Source organism: Schistocerca gregaria, chromosome 1 (genome assembly GCF_023897955.1).
Source record: "Schistocerca gregaria isolate iqSchGreg1 chromosome 1, iqSchGreg1.2, whole genome shotgun sequence".
Taxonomy (NCBI): Eukaryota; Metazoa; Arthropoda; class Insecta; order Orthoptera; family Acrididae; genus Schistocerca; species Schistocerca gregaria.
Window position 1 is genome coordinate 411,002,039 of NC_064920.1, and position 24,733 is coordinate 411,026,771.

The following is a 24,733-nucleotide window of genomic DNA, read 5'->3' on the forward strand; positions in this document are numbered from 1 at the left end:
CTTTATTTGTGCCCATGTGATAAATGACATTTCATATTACCATATAAGCTATATGTGTAGATAAAACAAATGTTCCCGCCATACAGTTTGTATGCAGTAAAGCTGTAGTGTGATAATTTGGACAATCATACCTCAAGAATGTGACTCAATTTTTTTCCAAACTATTGGTAGACTTAGGATGTAAAATTTCAGAACCATACTGCCAAGTCAACATTTGAATGCTGCAGTTCAGCTACCAACACAGCCTATGAGTATAGAGATGGGCCAAACAGTTATTCTGTAGTAACTTATCACAGTTATAGTTATTTTTAAGTTATAAATAATAACTGCGGGTAGTGTGAAATGGCAGGAATGTATGAATCATGACAACTTTAGCTAATTAACTGGGGGTACATTTTAGTTGATGTTTGAACAATTATTAGTGTTTCACATATGTATGTAGGGTATCGGTCACTATTAGAAATATTATCCTCACAGCTGCAACAGAAAGTACGCGGAACTTCGCCACAGCACTCTTTATGTAATATGTAAGCTGAATGCTGTAGATTAAATTCAAAGTTTAATTTCTTAACAGAATAAGTGTACAGCCTTGTAATACGACACAAAAATATACATAATTTGTAATTCGTTTACTCCTGTGCAAGATAATCCTATTGGGGAAAGTGTGAGTATGCTAATCTAAGTTTTGAGATTTGGAAAACTGCTAGATTTCTCCAGCTACAGCATGTGCATAACATATGAAGACATGCAGATTGAAAAGGTTGAGTGTTAAATTTCAGGGATTAGTAGGAGACAAATATAAAAAACTTATATGTTCATTCTATTATGTCATAAGGGATCATATTTTGGGGTAACACACACTGAGCAAATGTTTAAGCATGTAACAAAAATACTTTGTGGTATAAATTCAAGAACATCGTATTCTAACCACTGCTTCCTAGTATATTTATTCCTTAATGAAATTTGTTGCAAGTACTTCCAACCAATAGCTCGATACATAATATCAATACTAGGAATAAGAACAACAATCTACATAAAGACCTAATATCCTTACCTTGGTCCAAAAAGTGGTCTAAGATTCAGGAATACATGTTTTCAATAAATTGTCAGCGACCAAGCACTGTTCGGAGAGTTTGAAAGACCGATAGGCAACTCCTACTCTATAGAACATCTTAACAGGGACTGTTAGACCCACATAAGCAAAAATTCTGCAGTATGTCAGTTTTGACAGCACTTGGTTACAACAATTAAGATCAAGTATTCTGTATATGATAAATTTATTAAAAGTGTATAACTGTTTTATTCTGGGAACTGGAGTCAGGAACACAGTTACCAACTTCCAGGTTACCTGTAGAGGTAGCCTGTTAACTGCCAGAAAACGAGAACTGTGAGTGAATAACAATAACTGCCAGAGGAAAATACCGACCTCCTACAGTTATTTCGATAGTCGCTTGAATTCTTTATGTACTACTCGCCCCAAACTAAATTGACCTCTGACATTGTTTGTGCTGTAAGTAGTGAAGGTGCACAAAATAGTACAGAGTTTTCTACCAACAGATGGCACTGTCTCAGTTATTTCCATAGTGTATAGAACACCCTTCTAATAGCCTATCCCTCTCCTTCATAGCCAGATCTCGATGAGTTGACGTGAAAGCGTAGTACAATCTTCGGTCAACAGATGGCACAAGACACTGTTGGAAGTTATCTCAATACCTGCCAATATCAGAGAAGCAATTATCTCAATAACCAGTTACTTCTATTAGTTACATTAATTTTTGCCACGTCTATTTGAGTACCAGTTGGAACTGAATTGTGTGGGGGGCATGTCTAGCCATTTAATCATTTCTTTATGGACAACTTTCCCTGGAAATCTGCTTCATCATTGATTGGACAAAATGTATGCAGCTCCTGTGAAAGTTATTCATATGATGTAAACTTATTCTGATTTACCTCTATAAAGCCACCCAGCCTTGACACCTGCTGCTTTGGATGTCTTCTCCTTACTGACTCAAAAAATAAACCAATCTGTAATGTGTTCCCAGTTTGATTTTTTTAATAGCATGCAGATAATACCATTTTACCATACAGAAAGGAGGTATTATACTTAGGTTAAAATAACTGACAGACCACAGTGGCGGGGAGTAATATTGACAAGGCAGCACAGGATGCATGTAGTGCTCTATAAAGAACTAAACTGGCTAGCAGCTTGCCTTTTCCATATGACTCCCTGAAGAGTCAATCAATATAGAACATCATGGCTGCTTTTAGTCCATCTTCCTAGTGTCACATATAAGTAAACAAGATGTGCTGGCTACATGTCACATAGATCCTTGAGCTGGCATTGTTGCTGAGTTTGGACCAATCATTCTTGCTCTCAAGCTTTGCAACTTGCAATGCCTTTCTTTTTGGATGATACTCTAACTGACTCATGAAATGGCAGCAAGTACACATGCACTCAGTACATGTAGCTGAAGGGGGGGGGGGGGCAGCTTGTCAAACAAGTTGGGACTTCTATTTTATTCACAAATTGAGGAAATGGTGCAGATTGAAGCAAACAATGCTTGCAGTCAGGGTTCAGAGATTATACATGGATCAAGCCATTGACTGTCTTGAACTGTGGAAATGACCAGTCTTGCTTGAACTTTCAGCAAAGGTCACAATCTGCAGTATTGTTCTCAGAACTGATTGTGCTACAAAGCCTCTCACCCCGCATCGTTCTGATTTGAATGAGTAGCTTGGAGTGTAAACTTTGAAATTTCATGGCATGCTGGACTGCAACTTGCACAAAGGGCTAAGAAATATATTCTCCCTAAATACGTCAGGGGTATATTACTCACCTCAGAATGCTACCTTTGTAGGTAACTTTGTGTGGGGATGCACACAGAGGTTTTTGGATTATCTGATTCTGTATACAGTACAGATAATTATTACAGCTGTAGGAGAATCTACAGTACTGAAGTGTTAATAACACACTAAGAAGTGGGCTTAATAACAAGTTACCCAGTTGGAAGATGCCAATGTCTGGAAAAACATCAAAGCATGAAGGGGATCCACAGTAAAGTCCACAGCTGTCACAGTGCCTTAGTTTACCACCACAAGTCCTACAGGATGCCCACGTGAATGGCCTTCAGAGCATAATGTTATACCCGTCTACCGGTGACTGTGGCATGCTGTATATTTCAAGGAGCCATTTACCTGGACAATGGGGTATTCGGACCATCAAACTGTTCCGACAAGAAACATGATTCATTCAACATGGCAACAATCCCACTGATCCATGGTCCAGTCTTATTAATCAAGTGGCCACAAAAATCTCAATTAACATGGGAACACACAGTCACCCATGTTCGACAATGGGTGCTGTGTGGTGTGGTGTGGTGTGATCTGGAATACTTACACCTGCATCTACAGCTTCAAATCTGCCACAGCTGTCACCTATTCTGCTTCAGTGGGCATGCCTCTGACCTGCACATTCTGTAATGCATGGACATCCAACACCCTTTACCCCACTCATGGCTTCACCATCCTCTACCCACTTTAAAGATGTTCACAACAGACAAGCAAACAGCTGACTACTTTTTACATTTCTGTCTGCTGGGCCATAACAATTTGTCCTTCATGGGTGTTACTTGCATCAGTGAATTTCCCCATTTGTGGTCAATGTCTTCACAGGAAAAATTTCCCATTTGTCTTGCCTACATTTACACACATTTCTACCGTGAATATGTGCCAACCCCATGAGGCCATAACATTGTGCACTAGCTGTTGGACCTTAGGGCATTTTTTGAGCTCAAACAAAATGACATCCTCAGTGCAAACTCTCATGGATTCCAAAAATGACAAGCCTTCAAAATTTGTCTTGCATTTTGCTCACATCGCATTCTGGAAACCATGGATCAACAGTCAGGTGGATGCTGTATTTTTAGATTGTTAAAACATTTGAAGTATGACCATACAGTATATCAAAATTTGTTACAGGTTTGAAGGTTTCTTGGTTTAGATGATGCAGCATGTAATCTTGGATGCTGAGTCATTGACTGCAGTAAATTTTGGCATTCCTCAGGCAAGTTATAAGGGGCCAAGCTGTTCATTATTAATGACCTGGTGGTCAAAGTTAATAGTAACTTCAGACTTAGCAATTACTTTCTACATCAGTTCCTTGAGGGGAAAAAAACTCCTTGAAAAGAAGACAAATTTGGCATAAACAGGGTGAAGTGGTAGGAGTCGACTGGTGCCATTATTGCTGGAAGTGGAAGGGCAGAATGGAAGTCTTCTGTCAACAAAGCATGTGTTAGATGCTGTTTAATTGGGCAGAGGCTGATCTGCAAATGAAAATCTGAAACTAGCAGTCATTATTGAACATAACTTAAGGAAACAAGGCACAGAAATTCCATACCAAATGGGCAGTTATTTCTCACCATAAAAAAGGTATTTAGTGGTACTACAAAATCATCTTTGGATTTCTCTATAAACATCAATGATAACTGCTTTAATATTGCGTTGGGAACTAGCAGCAAATGATGTGAAATAAGAACTTCTGGACATAAATTACAAAACAGGCCTACCCCTGTGACTATCATTGCTGTGAGATCTGTCCTATGCACCTTTCTATCACCAGCTATACCAACCTTGTAACTGGCAAAACACACGATATCAAAGAGAGCTACCTGTGAAAGAACTCTTGTGTACCAGCTGTTATTTAAACCCTGTTTGGCTGTTTACATTTGTATGACTTCCACCAAGTTATGAGTCAGGGTGGACATGGACAAAAGGATGTACACTGGCTACACAGAATATCTTGATGTAGAGAATGCTCTAAAACATGACCTCAGTGCCTGTTTCACCACACACACCAGCTGGATTCCTCCCCCAGACACTAGCTTCTCAGAACTCCACACATGGGAATTGGCATTACATGTTCGTTGTCACCACCTGCCTGGCCTTAATTTATCTTAATTTTTTCGGTCTCGGCATTTCTTCACATTCCGTTCTTCAGTGCCTTTAGTTTTCTATATATCTTAATTTATCATCTGGAAATTATACCCCATTCATATACAGGAGGAGGAGGAGATTAGTGTTTAACATCCCGTCGACAACGAGGTCATTAGTGATGGACCGCAAGCTCGGGTGAGGGAAGGAAATCGGCCATGCCCTTTCAAAGGAACCATCCTGGCATTTGCCTGAAGCAATTTAGAGAAATAACGAAAAATCTAAATCAGGATGGCCGGAGACAGGTTTGAACCGTCGTCCTCCCAAATGCGAGTCCAGTGTGCTAACATACATATACAGTATGTTTCCACTCTTAACTCTTGCACAATATTGTGTCAGTAATCTGTGTCTTGCTTGTTACTGTATCTTTCACCTATAAGCTATCTGGTTTTCAAACCTCAGATGATGCAATCCCAACAATGAGCTTTTCCTTCTCATCTCATCCAGCAAGTTTCCCCTGACCCAGGGTTTTGGGCAACTATTCCAAACTCTCCCCAGTTCCTAAACCTTGCTAGTCCTTTTTCTTCGTCCATCTTCCTTCCCCTTCAACCCTTCTGCCACAACATTGTATATGGGTGTTTTCATGCCAATGCATGGTGAGTAGATTTTTGATCTCTCCAGTTACATTACATTTTTAAAAAAAAACATTTGTTTGGAGTGTCAACTAAATAAAAATTGTTACAAGGTTCTAACAGTCAAAGGTGGCACAATCTCATGGGCCAATTTAAATTTACACAAGAAGCAGGCAACAGAAATACACAAGTGCCAAACTTGTGCCAGAATTGTTACTTTATTTCACTCTCTTAGAAAAATCCAAATCTTTGGAATTAGTGAAGAAGGTAGCCACACACACTGTAGCCAACAACAAATGGCTTGGATCAGGCAGTTATTCACAAATGCTCTTATGACTTTTACACTATGTCATCAAAAATATCCACGTATCTCACATTAATAAAGAGTGTGTCCACCCTTTGCCTTTATGATACTTTAACCTGTCTGCAGATGCTTTTAGTGAGGTGTCTGAAGGGCTGCAGGAATGACAACCTATTCTTCAGAAATCAGAGTAGGTAATGATGGACACTGGGGTCTGGAGGGAATTCCAGTTTTCCAACTCATCTCAAAAGTGTTCCCTTGAGTTCACATCAGGACGCAGGGCAGGGCAGTCCATTTAAGGAGTGTTATTGCCCACAAACCATTGCCTCACAAATGCTGCTTTATGACAGTGCATAGTCAAGTTGATATAATCATTGTTTCCAAATTGTTCCTTTATTGTAAGCGGTACACAATGTCATACAACTTTATATCATCTTCCAGACAATCATTTTCTTTAGTGCAATAAAGGAATCACACCTTAACCACAAATAGCATCTCCATGCTGCACCAGCACCTCAGCCTGTATGTCATCCATCATGGCAGGTAACGTCCAGGCAATCTACATGAGAGATGGCTGCAAAGATGACCCGACAAAGGTTCACTGGAGGAAGGCACAGTGTTGGTTTGCTGAATGGTCCAGAGAAATGTAACCCTCTGCTGTGGGATGCCACTTGAGTAATACTCTTACAGGGGGAGAGGAACTGACATCTTCAATGCAGTTGTAGCAGGCACAGATGAGGGTCCCAGTCACAAACTGATAGATTTGGATCTTATCAAGTTGTGCGACACCCAGTTCCACTCTGCACCAGGACCGACTTCGCTATGCACCCACACGCACTTCAAGTCTTCACCTCAGCAATTCTGTCATCCCTACCACAGTTTGCTCCTCCACACCATTGTGCACTCCACCTTCCCAACCACCAACTGCATTTCTCCTTCCCACACCGCTTCCATGCGTAAACATTTGGACGTAGTGTGCATATACATGCGACTGCCTGATTATCTTCCTTTATTCAGTGTACAATGACCCGCCACTCGGGACAGGCTACAACCGCCACTCGGGACAGGCTACAACCGCCACTCGGGACAGGCTACAACCGCCACTCCCTTCCCAACCACTGCTTCCCTTTCATGTCCCTCGACTCTTGTAAATGCCATCTGGTTTCTGTACAAATTGTAAATAGCGTTTCGCTTCCTGTATTTGATCCCTGCCATCTTCAGAATTTGAAAGAGTATTCCAATCGACATTGCCAAAAGCCTTCTCTATGTCTGCAGATGCTAGAAACATAGGTTTGCCTTTCCTTAACCAATCTTCTAAGGTAAGTCGTAGGGTCAGTATTGCCTCAAGTATTAGTTTTCTACGGAATCCAAACTGGTCTTCCCCAAGGTCAGCTTCTACCAGTTTTTCCATGTGTCTGCAAAGAATCATGTTAGTATTTTGAAGCCATTACTTATTAAACTGATAGTTCAGAAATTTTCACACCTGTCAACACCTATCTTTGGGATTGGAGTTGTTATATTCTTGAAGTCTGAGGGTATTTAGCCTGTCTCATACATCTTTCTCACCAGATGGTAAAGCTTTATCAGGGTTGGCTCTCCCAAGGCTCTAATGAAATGTTTTCTACTCTTGGGGCCTTGTTTCGACTTAGGTTTGTCAGTGCTCTGTCAAATTCTTCAAAAGTATCATATCTCCCATTTCCATCTTCGTTTCTTCAATTTTCATAATATCGCCCTCAAGTGCATATCCCTTATATAGACCCTCTGTATACTCCTTCCACCTTTCTGCTTTCCCTTCTTTGCTTAGAACTGGTTCTCTATCTGAGCTCTTGATATTCATACACAGTTCTTCTTTTCTCCAAAGGTGTGTAATTTTCCTATAGGCAATATTTATCTTACCCCTAGAGATATACGCCTCTACATCCTTACATCTGTCCTCTAGCCATCCCTGTTCAGCCATTTTGCACTTCGTGTCAACCTCATTTTTGAGACATTTGTATTCCTTTTTGCCTACTTCATTTACTGCAGTTTTATATTTTCTCCTTTCATCAATTATGTTCTGTACCTCTTCTGTTACCCAAGAGTTCTACTAGCCCTCTTCTTTTTAGCTACTTGATCCTCTGCTGCCTTTACAATTTTATCTTTCAAAGCTACCCATTCTTGTCCATCATTCCCTAATGCTCTCTCTGAAACACTCTACAACTTCTGGTTCTTTCAGTTTATCCAGTTCCCATCTCTTTAAATCCCCACCTTTTTGCATTTTCTTCAGTTTTAATCATAACCAATAGATTGTGGTCAGAGTGCACATCTGCACCTGAAATGTCTTAAAATTTAAAACGTGGTTCCAAAATCTATCTCCCCATTATATAATATCTATCTGAAACCTTCCCGTCTCCCCATGCCTCTTCCATGTTTAAAACCGTGTTTCATGATTTTTAAACCAAGTGTTAGCTATGATTAAGTTACACACTGTGCAAAATTCAACCAGGTGGCTTTCTCTTTCATTCCTTATCCCCATTCCATATTCGCCTACAACTTTTCCTTCTATCAAACTCCAGTCTCTTCCCCCCCCCCCCCCCCCCCCCAATGACTTAAAATTTGTCTCCCTTCACTATCTGAATAATTTCTTTTATCTCTTCATACATTTCTTAAATCTCTTCGTTGTCTGCAGAGCTAGTTGGCACATAAACTTACTACTGTGGTAGGTGTGGGCTTCATGTATATCTAGGTTACAATAATGCTGTTTCTAGTAGCTTACCTGCACTTTTTTGATTCATTACTAAACCTATTCCTGCATTATCCTTATTTGATTTTTTATTTATAACCCTCTATTCACCTGACCAGAAATCTTGTTCCTCCTGCCACCGAACTTCACCAATTCCCCGATATCCAACTATAACCTATCCATTTCCCTTTTTAAATTTTCTAAGCTCCTGCCCAATTACGGGATCTGACCTTCCACACTCCAATCCATAGAACACCAGTTTTCTTTCTACTGGTAATGATGTCCTGCGTAGTCCCCGCCCGGAGATCCGAATGGGGGCCTATTTTACCTCCGGAATGTTTTACCCAAGAGAACGCTATCATCAGTGAAGCTGTATGTCCTCAGGAAAAATTACGGCTGTGGTTGCTCCTTGCTTTCAGCTGTTTGCAGTACCAGGACAGTAAGGCTATTTTGGTTAATGTTACAAGGCCAGATCAGTAGTATGACCATTTAAAAATGGTGAAATGTGTGATTGTATCTAAAAAATTAGAATATTTCACAATATGTGGGCCTAAGAGCTCACTTGCTCTGAACACATGAAGTAGTACCATCATAGCTGATCATCAGTTACCTGGTGAAATCCTTCAGGGAGAAAAATTCTGTTAAGCTTCAAGCATTAACACAGTTGTGTCACATACATAGTAATCATAAAATTTTAAAAATACTGTGAGACTAATCTGATAAGAACCGCTGAAAACTCTTTAAAAATCACAGTGGTTTTTAATTACATACAAGGCTACAATTTTTGATCTCAGCTGCAGTACGTAGGTTCATCTTTGCAGGGGAAAATACACCCGAGCAGTATTATCTTTGTGCAACACATAAGTAAAATTTGACAAACATGTTATGTGGATTATCCAAACCAAATGCACTTCACATATCACTTCTGGGAAATTTTCATGTAAATCACCAATCAAAAAGCCGATACAATAAAAAATGAACTTTACTTTTGTGTATTGACTGTCTTAGTAAGGATACACATGCTTAATTCATCACAGTCTCACTTCTCAACTATATTATCTTAGCATAAAAAAATTTTCTTTGAAGATATGCATCCAACAAATGCACTACAGTCTGCAGTCCGCAACTGTGTTTGGAGAGGTAAAAGTAGCACAGAATGAATGCACCTTCAACTTTGGTGCTCATTTGCCACTAGAAAACTTCTGCAAACTTTCCAAAAATGCGATGTACGTATTGTGTTCATAAGCCGTGCTGAATTCCGATAACTTTTCCACAAATTCATTGGAGATACCTTTCTCCTCCAAAAGAGTCATCAGCAAGTCATATAGATACTGAAACAAAAAGTCACCATCTATCAGACACCAACACTAAAATTAAAAGTAATAATTCCAGACATTATTCCAAATAATAATGGTATCAAGTATTTATCTGACAAAGGCCCTGTCGGCCAAAAGCTCGCTTTCTGACAGTCTTTCTTGTGCCTATCTGCAACTCATAATCTCAGTTATATATTGAGTAGCAACTATGCTTTTCATAATAATGTTACCACATGTAATTGCATATTTAACTACAACAGCAAAAGCCATTTATGGGGCTTTCTTCTGGATTATGAATTAAAATCAAGAAACATCCTCTACAGATGTACAAATAAAGCTAGGCATTAAGGCCATAAATCTACACAACAGGTCTTGAGGGGGGATAACAAGAGTGGAACAACTATGGGTTACATATCAACCCTGTACAGATTCAATTTAAAAAGGAGCCTACTTACTCCAGCATATATATTGCAGGCAACCAGACTACATCAAGCACATCTACGGAGGGGGGAGGGGGTATAAGGCAGGACTATCAGAAGAGTCAAGAGCACACACACAAAAGGGTTTATGTTTTACAAGCTTTTGGAGCCAGTGGCTCCTCCTCCTCCTGGCAGAAGAATTGAAGGGGAAGGAAGAGGTGTGAAAGGAAAGGACTGGATAAGTTTAGAGAAAGGGATAAATTTCAGAAAAGTCACCCAGAACCATGATCTGGGGAGACTTATCAGAGGGGATGAGAAGGAAAGACTGATGTTGCAGATTGCATTGGATGAGATTTGAAAACCTGAGCGTAAAGGTGGAAGAGCAGACAATAGGCAAGACAGAGGTTACCAGTAAAACATTGTGCACAAGTTAATAAGAGTGAAAAGCTAAGTACATAACAGAGGTGGGAGGGGCAGTGAAAACAAGACAGGTAGGACACTGAAGGATGTAGATAACTAAAACAGAAAATATGAAGACATGCAGCGACAGAATAAATTGAGGTACATTAAGGCCAGGTGGGTGGTGAGAACCAAAGACATGTAGCAATAGTTCCCACCTGTGGATTTCTGAGAAATTGGTGTCTGGGGGCAAGAATCCAAATGGCACTTGTGGTGAAAGAGGCACTGAGGTCTGACTCATGTTGTATGGCATGCTCTGCAACAGGGTATTGTGTACTGCCTGTTTACACCCTCTGCCTATGCCCATTCATCCAGACTGATAACTGGGTGATAGTCATGCCAATGTAAAAGGCCAAACAATGTTTACATAACAGCTGGCACATGCCATATATTGTTTCACACGTGGCTCTCCCTTTGATAGTATGTTTTTCCAGTTACAGAGCTGAAATAGGTGGTGCTAGGAAGATGCAAAGAGCAAGCCTTGCAGCGGGGACAGTCACACAGCATTATTTTAGAAAGTCGTGACATTCAAGAATAGGATAATTCTGGGTGACAAGTGGTGTGCTCCAAAGTTGTTTTGCTGAGGGTTCAGCAGTACCAGGACTGGAATTGATGGCCCAGGAAATTTGCCTTTAAACTAGGCTGTTGGGATAATTACATTCGGTAAAGGCTTAAGTGAGAGTGGTGGTGGTGGTGTATGGCTGTAAAGAGTTTGCATCCGAACAAATGGATTTGCCTCTAATGCCAAGGTTGTATTGGAGGGAATGTTCGACATGGAAAAGATGGCAACTGGAATCTCTAAATACCTTCTCACAATTAAATTTCTCATGGTCCTATTCTGAATCCCATGCCACTTTCCTTGATGTTGATCTCATCCTCACCAAAGACCAGCTACACACTTCTGTCCACATCAAATCTGCTAACAACAGTACTTACATTTTGACAGTTGTTACAATACTGTTGTTAACACACACACACACACACACACACACACACACACACACACACACACACACACACACAGAGAGAGAGAGAGAGAGAGAGAGAGAGAGAGAGAGAGAGAGAGAGAGAGAGAGAGAGAGAGAGTTCACCTGACTGCAAAGACAATTTATGAAAATTTTCCAGTAATTTCACATCACTATCTGCTTTCATTCAATTGGTTTTATGTTATAAAATTATTACTGTACTGTTATTAGAAAAATCACAAAAATTACTTACACCATCTAATATTTCTACAGATACAGCATAGGTTTTCTCAGACCATTCTCCTTCATACAATGTAACTTCATCAATTGCAAAAATATCATCTGCAAAAACAAAGATGATACAAGTCAATGTCAATCAAAATATAGACAAGCACATTAATAATCAGTAAAGTACATAATTTCATTTAAATTAATTTACAACAAGAATAGAAATAATGCAGAATTTTTTTCATTCAGGACAAAATGCAACACAATGGTGTATTAAACACGGATGTTGGCCCCACCTAATGGATTAAAACTTAATTTCAGATTTCATTGGCACACAAACAAAGAGCCAAGTCATTAGATATGCTGAAATCTATTAGATGATAGAACAATGACAAAACATGATTAAGACAATTTCCAAGTACATCGCACCTGTGGTTTTTATCACTGTAGTCTGCCATTATTGGTAAACACTTTAGGAAGTTAAGTTGCAAACTAATACTAGGCATTATTAAGGGTGGGCATAAAACTAACTGGATCCTTCCATAGCCCACCAGAGAGACTTGTCTCACGATGTATCCAAAAACTTTACAGAAAACCACAGTTTGCTTATACGTAAGTTCCCCATTCATACTGTAATCATTGGCGGAGAATTATCATCCCACAGTCAACTGGAAAAATTACAGTTTTGTTAGTGGTGGGTACAGTAAGATATCTTGTGAAACACTACTAAATAGCTTATCTGAAAATTACCTAGAACAGATAGATAGGAACCACACTTACAATGGAAATATATTGGGTCTAATGGCAACAAACAGACCTGGCCTCTTTTGAGGATGTCCACATCAGAACTGGTATCAGTGACAATGGCGCAGTTGTGGCAACAATGGTTACCAAAGTACGAAGGACAAGTAAAACAAGTGCAAAGATCGTATGTTTAATAAACCAGATAAAAACTCAGTAGCGTCATATCTCAATTTAGAATTTTCGGCACATGGCAGGAGCAAGTATAGGAACTCTGGCACAATACGTTGACTTCAATGACTACTGTAGCAGAATAGTGTCAAGTGATCTTTCATAGAACCCAAAGAAAATCTAGTGATACATAAAGGTTGTTTGTGGCACCAAAGTCAGCATTCAGTCTCTAGAGACAGACAGGAACTGAAATTGAGGATGGTAAAGCACAAGCTGGAATGCTTAATTCTGTTTTCAAATGTTCCTTTACAGAGTAAAATCCATGAGAATTGACCCAATTTAATCCTCTTGCCACTGAAAAGATGAATGAAATAAGTATTAGTATAACAGGTGTTGAGAAACAGCTGGAATCATTAAAAATTAACAAAGCTCCAAGGCCCAAAGGAATACTTGTCAGATTCTATTCCAAGTTTGAGGCTGAGTTAGCCCCTTGTCCGACTGAATCCTTGTCAGATTCTACACCGAGTTTGCAGCCGAGTTAGCCCTTCTTTCTAACTATAAACTATCTTAGACCCCTTTAACAAAAAAACCCTGCCCAGTTCTTGGAAAAAGATACAGGTCACACCCATCTACAAGAAGGGTACTAGAAGTGATTCACAAAACTACTGTCCACTGTACTTGAATCAATTTGTTGAAGCATCTTAGAACATATTCTGAGCTCAAGCATAATGAGGTATTTTGAACAGAATGACAACCTTAATGCCAACCCAGCATGGATTTCTAAAACACCATTCAAGAAGAAACCCAACTCACACTTTTCTCACATTTTGATCATGGTAATCAGAGTATTTCTTGATTTCTGAGAAACATTTGACTCAGTACCACACCTAGGCTTATTGTCAAAAGTACAGTAATATCAAATGAAATTTGTGACTGGACTGAGGATTTTTTAGCAGGGAGGACACAACATGTTATCTTGGGTTGATACTCATCATCAGATGTAGAAATCAGGTCTGCCCCAAATCTACAGGGAAGTACTATCTGAACAAATCTGCACAAATATTCTGTAAGATATTGGTAAGATTTCAATGTGGGGCAGACTGGCTACTTGCTTTAAATGTTAAGAAATGTAAAATTTTGCAGTTCACAAAACAAAAAATGTACCTGACTCATACAAATACCTGGTTTAACACCTTGTAGGAATATGAAATGGAATGACAACATAGGTTCAATCCAGGGTAAAGAAGGTGGTAGACTTTGGTACATTGGTAGAATACTAGGGAAGTGCAATCATTCTATAGAGTTGATTGCTTGCAAATCTCTTGTGACCCGTTCTAGAATATTGCTCCTGTGTGTGGGACTTGTACTAGATAGGACTAACATGAGACATTAAATGTAGACAGAGAAGGGCAGCTCAAATCCTCACATGTTTAATCCGTGGGAGAGTGTCACAGAGAGACTGAAGGAACTGAACTGGAGCACTAAGATAGTTTACAGAAACTATCCCGAGAAAATCAAAGTTTCAAGACTCGGCTTTAAATGATTAATAATACACTGCAAGGCCCTACGTATAACTCACGTAGGGATTTGATTGGTTGGTTGGTTTGGGGGATTAAAGGGACCAGACTACTATGGTCATCGGTCCCTTTTTCAAAAAAAAAAAAAAAGAGACCCAAAACGAGGAAAAACGAACAACAGGAAAGGCGGCAGACAACACAGGACAAGAGATACTCAGACAAAGAACAGACAAAACAAAGTAAAACCACACAGAGTGTGGCGGTGGTTGGCCGACCATAGGGATAAAAAGGAAAAGCCAACCACGGAGAACACATTAAAAACTCAGTTTAAAATCATAGGCCAAAGGCCAGAATCAACACAATACAATAAAATGAAACAAACACTCAGATTAAACGATAAAAACCCCCTGACCGAATAAAACGTAAAACTACGTCAGCCATAGCAGTGTCATCTGCAGGGAGCGTGTCAGGCAGTGCGAACGACTGCCTGAGCACAGCCAAAAGTGGACAGTCCAATAAAATGTGGACCACTGTCAAAACTGAGCCGCAGCGACAAAGGTGGGTCCCACGTCGCAATAGGTGGCCGTGCGTCAGCCATGTGTGCCCAATGCGCAGCCGGCAGAGGACAACAGACTCCTTGCTAGAGGCCTGCAAGGAGCAGTGCCACACACCGGTAGCCTCCTTGATGGCCCGAAGTTTGTTTCGTGAAGGCAGGGCGCGCCATTCAGTGTCCCAAAGGTCCAGAATTTTGCTGCGTATGAACGCTCACAAATCTGTCTCCGGGAGGCCAATGGCCAGAGATGGTGTACTGGTGGCCTCTTTCGCCAGGCGGTCAACATTCTCATTGCCGGGTATCCCAACATGGCCTGGGGTCCACACGAAGACCACAGAGCAGCCGCAACGCTCAAGAGTATGCAGGGACTCCTGCATAGCCATCACCAGACGAGAACGAGGGAAACACTGGTTGAGAGCTCGTAGGGAATCACTACAGATAATGAAGGACTCACCTGAGCAGGAACGGACACTAAAGGACACTAAAGATGGCGACCAGCTCAGCAGAGTAAACACTGCAGCCAGCCGGCAACGAACGTTATTCATAATGATCCCCTAGAGTTAGTGCATAACCGACACGACCAGCAACCATCGAACCGTCGGTGTAGACAACGCCAGAGCCCTGATACGTGGCCAGGATGGAACAAAAGCAGCGTCGGAAGGCCTCCGGAGGGACAGTCCTTCGGGCCCTGTGCCAAGTCGAGCCGAAGGCAAGGGCGAGGCACACACCACGGGCGTGTACGCAGAGGGGCCCGGAAAGGAGGTGGAACAGGGAAACACCCAAGCCCGTAGAGAAGCTGTTTGACACGTACGGCGATCGGACAACCCGACCGGGGCTGACGGCATGGCAGATGGACGACTGACTGCAGGAACAGGACACGATAATTTGGATGCCCGGGCAAGCTAAAAACATGGGCAGCATAAGCAGCCAGTAATTGTTGGCATCATAACCACAGTGGAGGGACACCTGCCTCCACAAGTATGCTGTCCACAGGGCTCTTTCGGAAGGCACCAGTGGCAAGGCGTATCCCGCTGTGGAGGATTGGGTCCAGCACCCGCAACGCAGATGGGGATGCTGAGCCATAAGTCAGACTCCCGTAGTCCAGACGGGACTGGATTAATGCCTGGTAAAGCCGTAGCAGAGTATATCGGTCGGCGCCCCACCTGGTGTGGCTCAGGCATCGCAGAGCATTTAGATGCCGCCAACACGCTTGTTTAAGCTGCCGAATATGAGGCAGCTAAGTCAACCGGGCATCAAAAACCACCCCCAGAAACCTATGTGACTCCACCACTGTAAGAAGCTCACCGTCGAGATAAAGCCGCGGCTCCGAGTGAACAGTGCATCGCCGGCAGAAATGCATAACGCAGGTCTTGGCTGCTGAAAACTGAAAACCATGCGCTACAGCCCAAGACTTCACCTTGCGGATTGCAACCTGTAGCTGACGTTCAGCAGCTGCAATGCCAACAGAGCTGTAGTAAAGGCAGAAGTCGTCAGCATACAGGGAAGCGGATACAGAATTTCCCATGGCCGCAGCTAGCCCATTAATGGCTATTAAAAACAGACAGACACTTACAACAGAACCCTGCGGCACACCATTCTCCTGGACTTGGGAAGAACTATATGAGGCCGCGACGTGCAATCGGAAGGTATGATACGACAGAAAATTGCGGATATAGATCGGCAGAGGGCCCCGAAGACCCCATCCATGAAGCGTAGAAAGGATGTGATGACGCCATGTCGTATCATACACCTTCCGCATGTCGAAAAAGACAGCGACAAGATGCTGACAGCGGGCAAAGGCAGTACGGATGGTCGACTTCAGGCTCACCAGATTGTAGGCGGTGGAGCGGCCTTTACGGAACCCACCCTGAGATGGAGCCAGAAGGCCCTGAGACTCCAGTACCCAATTCAAGCGCCGGCTCACCATCCATTCAAACAACTTGGAAAGAACGTTGGTGAGGCTAATGGGACCTCTAAAGGGTTCTTCCCCAGTTTCAGAATGGGACAACAAGACTTTCCCGTCATTGCGACGGAAACTCACCCTCGACCCAAATGCGGTTGTAAAGGTCGAGGCGTCGCTGGCAGTCCACTGAAAGGTGTTTCAGCATCTGAGAGTGGATGCTATCTAGGCCAGGAGCAGTATCAGGACAAGCGGCGAGGGCACTGCGGAATTCCCACTCACTGAATGGAACATTGTACAATTCAGGATGGTGGGTGTGAAAAGAAAGACTTCGATGTTCTATCCACTCTTTAATGGAGCAGAAGCCCAAGGGGTAGTTGGCAGAAGCGGAAATCAGGGCAAAGTGCTCTGCCAAGCAGTTTGCAATGACGTCTGAGTCAGTACAAACTGCTCCATTCAGTGAGAGCGCAGGGCGCCCAGAAGACTGATGCTGTAGTAGTGACAGAAAGATCGGAAAGTGGTCACTACCACAAAGGTAGTCATGCACTCTCCATTGGACAGACTGTAAGAGGCTAGGGCTACAGATCGAAAGGTGAATGGCGGAGTATGTGCCATGCGCCACACTGAAGTGTGTGAAGGCACCATCATTTAATATCGAGAGATCGAGCTGCGCCAATAAATGCTCAACGATGGCGCCTCAACCTGTTGCCACTGACCCACCCCACAGATGGTTATGGGCGTTAAAGTCGCCCAGTAACAAGAAAGGTGGCGGAAATTGGGCTATCAGAGCAGCCAGGACATGCTGCGCGACATCACCATTCGGTGGAAGGTAAAGATTGCAGACGGTAACAGCCTGTGGCGTCCACACCCGAACAGCGACAGCCTCTAAAGGTGTTTGGAGAGGTAAAGACTCACTGTGAAGAGAGTTCAGGAAATATATGCAGACGCCACCAGACACCCTTTCATAAGCTGCCCGGTTCTTATAACAACCCCGGTAGCCACGGAGGGCGGGGGTTCGCATTGCCGGAAACCAAGTTTCCTGCAGAGCAATGCAGAGGAAAGGGTGAAGGCTGATAAGTTGGCGGAGCTCAACTAGATGGTGGAAGAAACCGCTGCAGTTCCACTGGACGATGGTATTGTCCATGGCTGAGAAAGGTGTGACGGGACTGGGAAGGCAGATTACACCGCTGCGTCACCTGCTGCCTCCAATGTAGCACCCGTGCAAATGCTATCCATTGCGTGTGAGGGACCGGCGAAAGCGAGGTCCTCAGCGGACGCAAGAATCTCCACCTCATCCTCAGCCGCAGAGCTTGTAGGTAGTGGTGGAGTAGGAGCCATCGCAGGTGCCTTGGTCTTACAGGGCTTCAGTGTCGTTTTGTCTCACTGTTTCTTTGGTTGCCACTGCTGATAGGCCTTAGTGGAGTCAGTATCGAGAACCAAAGATGATCGCAAAGCTCGACGACCAGCGGCCTGTGGCTTCTTCAGCCACTGGTTGGTGTCTGGTGTGCCACTGGTAGGAACCTGGGAAGGGAGTGACCCAAGGGATCCCTTCCGAGCGAGAGAAGCCGAAGAAGACTTACGCTTCTCCGGCTTAGAAGTGGGGAATGGTGTCCCCGGTGGTTTAGTGGGTGCTGCTCCCGAGGTAGATGGTGTGGGAGCAACAGCAAGAGAAGGGGCCCCCATCGTCAAGGGGGCAGGTGAGGTCCTCTGACGCTGAGAGCTGACTGTCTGTGGAGCAGCTAAAGGAGCTGGAGCAGGAGTGACAGTGGAGGCATTAGATGACATCATGCGCACGGGATGTAGCCGTTCAAATTTCCGCTTAGCCTCAGTGTAAGTCAGTCGGTCCAGGGTCTTAAATTCCATGATTTTGCGTTCTTTCTGTAAGATCCTGCAGTCTGGCGAGCAAGGTGAATGAGGCTCTCCACAGTTGACACAGACGGGAAGCGGAGCACATGGAGTATCGGGATGAGATGGGCGTCTGCAATCTCGACATGTGAGGCTGGAAGTACAGCGGGAAGACATATGGCCGAAGTTCCAGCACTTAAAGCACCACATCGGGGGAGGGATATAGGGCTTGACATCACAACGGTAGACCATCACCTTGACCTTCTCCGGTAATTTATCACCCTCAAAGGACAAGGTGAAGGCACCGGTAGCAACCTGATTGTCCCTCGGACCCCGATGAACGCGCCGGACGAAATGAACACCTCTACGCTCTAAGTTGGCGCGCAAATGGAAAATAACACCCTGGACCATATTTAAACTCTTATGTGATGTGATGGTAACGTTAACATCCCCCAACTTGTCACAAGCAAGCAACCTGCTTGACTGGACGGAGGACACTGTTTTTATCAAAACTGACCCAGAGAACATTTTAGACAAGCCCTCCACCTCCCCAAACTTGTCCTCCAAAGAACTGAGGCTTCATGGATATAAAGGATTCCCCATCAGCTCTGGTACAGACGAGATACCTGGGCGAATACATGTCACTATCATTCATTGCCTTTCGTTCCTCCCATTGTGTGGCCAGGGATGGGAACGATTTGGGGTCATAAACGTTAGCTTTAAAATGAGCCCTTGAACGCTTAGAGACTGCTGGTGGCTGGCCACCAGCAAGAGATGATGTACCACACTTCATTGCGCGACATCCGCCCTGATGCCACCTACTCCGACCAAGGGCCATCCCCATGGGCGCCACCCAGCCACAGCAAGAGCCACCTGGCAGGATGGCCATTGCTGGGAGTCCTGATGCCCCAGGGAGATGGGCATCTACTCCTTGGCATACATGGGGAGTAAACGGCACAGGCATCAGTAGAGCAATCCCTGTGTTGTCAGGGGGCTACAACCAACAGGGTACATGGCGGCCCCACCACAACGGACTGGCTACCGTGCTGGATCTTAAGTGCAAAAATGTATAAGGTCGTCGTCGCAGCGAAAAGCAACACTGCACAGTGCAGCGTGGTAATCGCACCCAGGGACGTATCCTCGCCCAAGAGTTGGAAAACGAGCGGGACACCATTGCAATGACGAGAAAGCCGGCTAAAGGTCTCAATGCACAACAGATACAATGCACCATGTAAGGCACCTTTCCTGAAGTGGCTCGCTCTTCGGAACAATTTAGAAAGATGGAGGTTAAACCCGAGAGGGGACCATCATATAAGGACGAAAAGGTTGAGACTCCTTTTAGTCGCCTCTTACGACAGGCAGGAGTACCGCGGGCCTATTCTTACCCCCGAACCCGCAGGGGGTCGTAGGGATTTGAAGTTAGAATAATTACTGTACACACAGAGGCATTCACACAACCATTCTTCCCACTCTCCAAACATGAATGGAATGGGAAGAAACCCTAATGACGGGTAAAATGGGGGCATACCCTCCGCCATGCACCTCACGGTTGTTTGCAAGGTACAGATGTAGAACACACCCTTTAATGGCTCAAATGGTGGAGTAGTGTTTATGATAGGCAAATATTGGAGATCTTCGTTTATGCCCAGGTCATATTTTAATTAGCGAGTAGGGTTAGGATTCCACATTTTCAATGAAACAGGGAAAATTTCATTGTAAGATCACTGGTTGCTGACTTACATAACAGCAGCATGTCAATTGCCACTGTTTTGTTTGCTTATTGTGAATCAAGGGAGGTCACGAGAGTACAGAAATGAAAATTTTAATAATAAAAATGGGAACTCCAGGTTAGGAGGACAGATTGCTACTCAATGTAAAGATGGCCAGCTGAGTTAGACACAGGCACAACAAAGACTTACCATTAACAGTCTTCCACTAACACCGTCACCAAAGAAAACACATGCACATTAACACAAAACAAGCACACCTTACACATGCTCCACTACCACTGGTAGCTCTGTTCCATTCAGAGCCAAAAGCTATTATCTGTAAGTCTTTTCACTGTGCCTGTGATGATCTTTACAGTGAGTAGCAATCTAACCTTTTCATAATATTGTTAAAATTATAATTTACATGTGGTACTAAATGTTCTTTGTCACAAAGAAGTGTCAGCTTCTGCAAATCTCTGCCTGAACCACGTAAACACTGTTTTAACATCCTTTGCGGTTACGTTTGGCATAGCAGAACACAAGAAAACCATTGACTTGATTTAGTTGTGGTTACATACTGATTTGCAGCATAAAACATCTACGTTAGGGGAAAGGGTGACAAGTGGTGCAACCAACAAAAGTGATTGCACGAAAGTAAGTATAATACCTGTTATGGCATTTATTTTAAGAAAGAGTGATTTTGACAAGTGTTTTGTCAGCCATTTTTAAGATGTAATGAGTCAAAACAGATCAATAGTATCAATATTTCCTGCAACATATTCAATGGAGGAAAAAACTACACCTTGATCTAACAGTATACTGAAGTGAATCAGGGCTATTTAAGCAGAGTTTGTTCATGTACTGTTTCTCCTTCAAGTATAATTGTAAGCATAATCATCTGCAGACTTTCGAGTCAATTCTAAGAAAGGATAATTTTCAGGTGAACTAGTAAAAACCAGTTACTTTCCTGGCTTAAGTCCAAACACGGGCCAAGGCTGGCAACACTCCTTAAAAAAAAAAAAAGTTTCAGGTAATGAATGAGACATGAAAAAATGTATTTAGAGAACACACATTGAAACAATCAGTGTTCTTTGCACATTTTTTATGGTTATTTTGCCTCTTTAAAGGTTGCCTTAAATTGTTGCCATATTTCATATTTTCCTTTCCTTGGAAATTTGTGGTAACAGACTGGCCTGTAACCTAGCTGAAGGCCTAGATGAGCTTATTTGTTTCAAAATGTGTGATGAAGTAATTATGGGTTCTTCATGGGAGATACACAGGACTTTTCAGAGAAATTTTGTCTGAATACGGATTTAAACAAGAATAATAATGTCTCAAAATAAAAATCGATGCCGCAGAACACTAATTTTGAGAATTGAAATGGAATTTGCAGTTCAATAAGATCCATTACAGGAAGGGACTTAAAAAAAAAAAAAAAAAAAAAAAAAAAAAAAAAAGGGGGCTCAGAACCTTTATTTCCATGTGTTACTAGCACTTCCATACTGATAATGGCTAAAGAGGAATATTTGATACAAGTATTTCACTATGACCAGTGATGTACGAAACATGCAACAAATGCTGTAAGGGAAGTGGCAACTGTATTGTGATATCACTGATTTCTCTCAAACCGTCTAAACTACAGATAAGTTTGTCACCACTCCCCCCCCCCCCCCCCTCCACTGGAGTCGCTAACTTGCAAACCAACTGTCACTTTCCAACCTAACCTAGACCTCATGCAAAGCTACAAATCCGTCTCTATTTTCCATCAACTACTAACGAAACAATATACGCTCACAGCAGCATTAATACTAAGATATTGGTCAAAACTGAAAAATCTCTTCATATATTCCTCTTGACCCAGACACTCAATACAAAGCAAACAACACACTTGTAAACCATCCTTGTGAGATGCAAGTAAAGCTTTTTCTTCCATATCACTCCTCCCCCCCAAAAGTAGTCTATGTTCTGGGCGAAGCTTATTTCTTATACTCTCAGAACCTGGCCCTGCACATAATCAGGAAAAAGCTCAAGAAATACTGCTGATTTCTTATACTCACAGAAATAACTCACTAAGTAGTTGTATAACATCTGGGGTTTGTGAGAGCACTGCAGCTGATACATGCTAACCGACAATCTGCATTTATAAAATGCATGCTCTTGTATCAAAAGGGAACCAATATGTATGTGGTTCGGCAACTCCCTTATGGAGTTGGAAGGTTTGCAGGATGATGCGAAATGGTTAAAATGAAGTTATGATCACATTTAAGGTAGGGACAGCATTTAATGAACGTAGTATTTGACTTCTAAATACATAACTTTCAGATAGTCATTATCGAGTAATGAATAGGAATTATTTCACTACCACAGTAACACTGCCTACTGCAGACATAGTTAACAGATGAGACTGGTATGTCTGTATCAAAGTTTCATTTCAACCAATCCAGGCTTATCTTCTGGGATCAATCAAGTGACTATAGTTGGGAAAGGAATAGTGAGGAGGAATTGCTTAACCAAGTTATTAAAACAGTTACCTAACAGATGAAAAACTATCAGCATATTTGCACAAACCAGTACCTTTATTAAAGCAGTACTATGGCAATTTATTCAGGTTACACTATGTTCACTTACTATAGCCCTCTTCAGAATCTTGTTGGCCAGATGTAAAAGAGCATGTGAAGCCAAGGGTCTTTGATCCACGGCGTATATCCACCTCAAAGGTTGGCTTTGATTTCATTTCCCCAAACTCTGGTTTATCCATATTAGGATTTACTTCTGGTTCAGTATCAGCGTCCACTGTGTGATTTATATTGAAATTTATTTCAATTCTGAAAAAAAAAAAGAAATACATTACCATTCTGCAATCCAAACCCTCAATAAACAATATTTTACACAATATAACATTACTGACTCTTCATCACCCAGTTTTTTGGTCATTGTTACTTCAGATTCATCCAATTTAACTTTGAAACCATCTATTTCTGTGGGGATTGTCTTCAACTTCTGAGCTTTCCTCTCGTTTGCTATTTCTTCTGTAAGAAACTCCACAAGCTCTTTCTCTCCTATAAGGAAATGATGGTTTTGGAGATTAGATCATAATTCAAAGGCAACTATCGTGCACACTTGCTCCAGTAGTCAATTTATTACACCGTCCTTAGAATTATGGTTGAGCAGAAAAGTGTGAATTTATTCTACAAATAGGTTAAATAATTACAAGTACCCCAATTCTTCAAATTCTTAGCCGTGCCTCTAAGGAATCTTAACTGACTGAAAATGTGTGACGCACCTTAAAGTGATGATTTATGGAAAGTACATTACACTTTTGTATATTCGAACGTGCAAAAACGAATTTCTATTTCATGTAACTTCTAAATATATACCTTTCGTATGTAGCCTTTGCATTCCACAACCACAACTGCATAAATTACTCTGTGGAGTTTGTTTGTGGTTGGCAAGTAAACCCGTCCCGTCGGTAGAACCAGCAGAACGCATATACCACAGCGTTCTTGTAAACTGCCTCGTGTTTGCATTCAAGACGCCGCATGACGATTTCACTGGATTCAAAAGATATTTATACGAAGAAAATCTAGAAGCCGCTTTCAAAATTCCGTTCATTTTCATATTTTATTATCAGACTATAACTGAAGATACAACTACTTCTAATCTGCGAGATTTATCCGCACCTCACATAAGCCGGCCGCCTACCACACGCTCCAGCCAAAGTATCTTCGTATCAAATCCATCGCAAGTGCTCTTGCCAACTGAACATTCGCTCTTGGCTTCCCAAATGGGTTCCTGTCAGTGGCGCCAACATGTGATTATTTTTTTCGACAAAACAACACCTAAAAATCCGTCAAAATGAAATATCTCCACATCCACTATTTATTTTAAAACATTATACTCATTACTTTGTTTATGCAATGAGCAAACATTTTAAAATCGATCAAAATTAGATATGTCCTTATTTTCTTGTAAATAAATAGACGAAATTAAATTTTATTTTGAACATTATAATCATACCTAGTTTACGAGACGGACAACCACTTAAAAATCCGCCCAACTCACCCAGATTATCAAATATATATTATTATATAACTACATCACTTTTTAATGGAACAGTAACAAACAAATTTAAATACGCTCCATTAAATTTCGGGCATGCAACAACCAACATTCAGGTTCTACTTCTGATACTGCGGCTGTACAGCGTCCAGTCGTCTTCAGAATGAACCGACAGAGAGATATCTGAACAGTATACAGCAGAAATATTTGAAAAAGAACCTGAAATCATGCGCAGAACGCCCTCAATTTAAAGCGGCAGTCATTGCG

General features: G+C 42.1%; 1 protein-coding gene across 1 annotated transcript; it reads right to left on the bottom strand.

Annotated features, from left to right (window-relative positions):
- Positions 1-9,548: 9,548 nt before the first annotated feature.
- LOC126349792 (complement component 1 Q subcomponent-binding protein, mitochondrial) lies at positions 9,549-24,315 on the bottom strand. The gene is made up of 5 exons (XM_050002459.1): positions 23,785-24,315; positions 23,316-23,466; positions 23,036-23,232; positions 11,997-12,085; positions 9,549-9,915 (listed from the first exon to the last, which is right to left on the bottom strand). The coding sequence occupies exons 1-5, from the start codon at positions 24,023-24,025 to the stop codon at positions 9,766-9,768; spliced, it is 828 nt and encodes a 275-aa protein (XP_049858416.1). The 5' UTR covers positions 24,026-24,315; the 3' UTR covers positions 9,549-9,765.
- Positions 24,316-24,733: the final 418 nt, after the last annotated feature.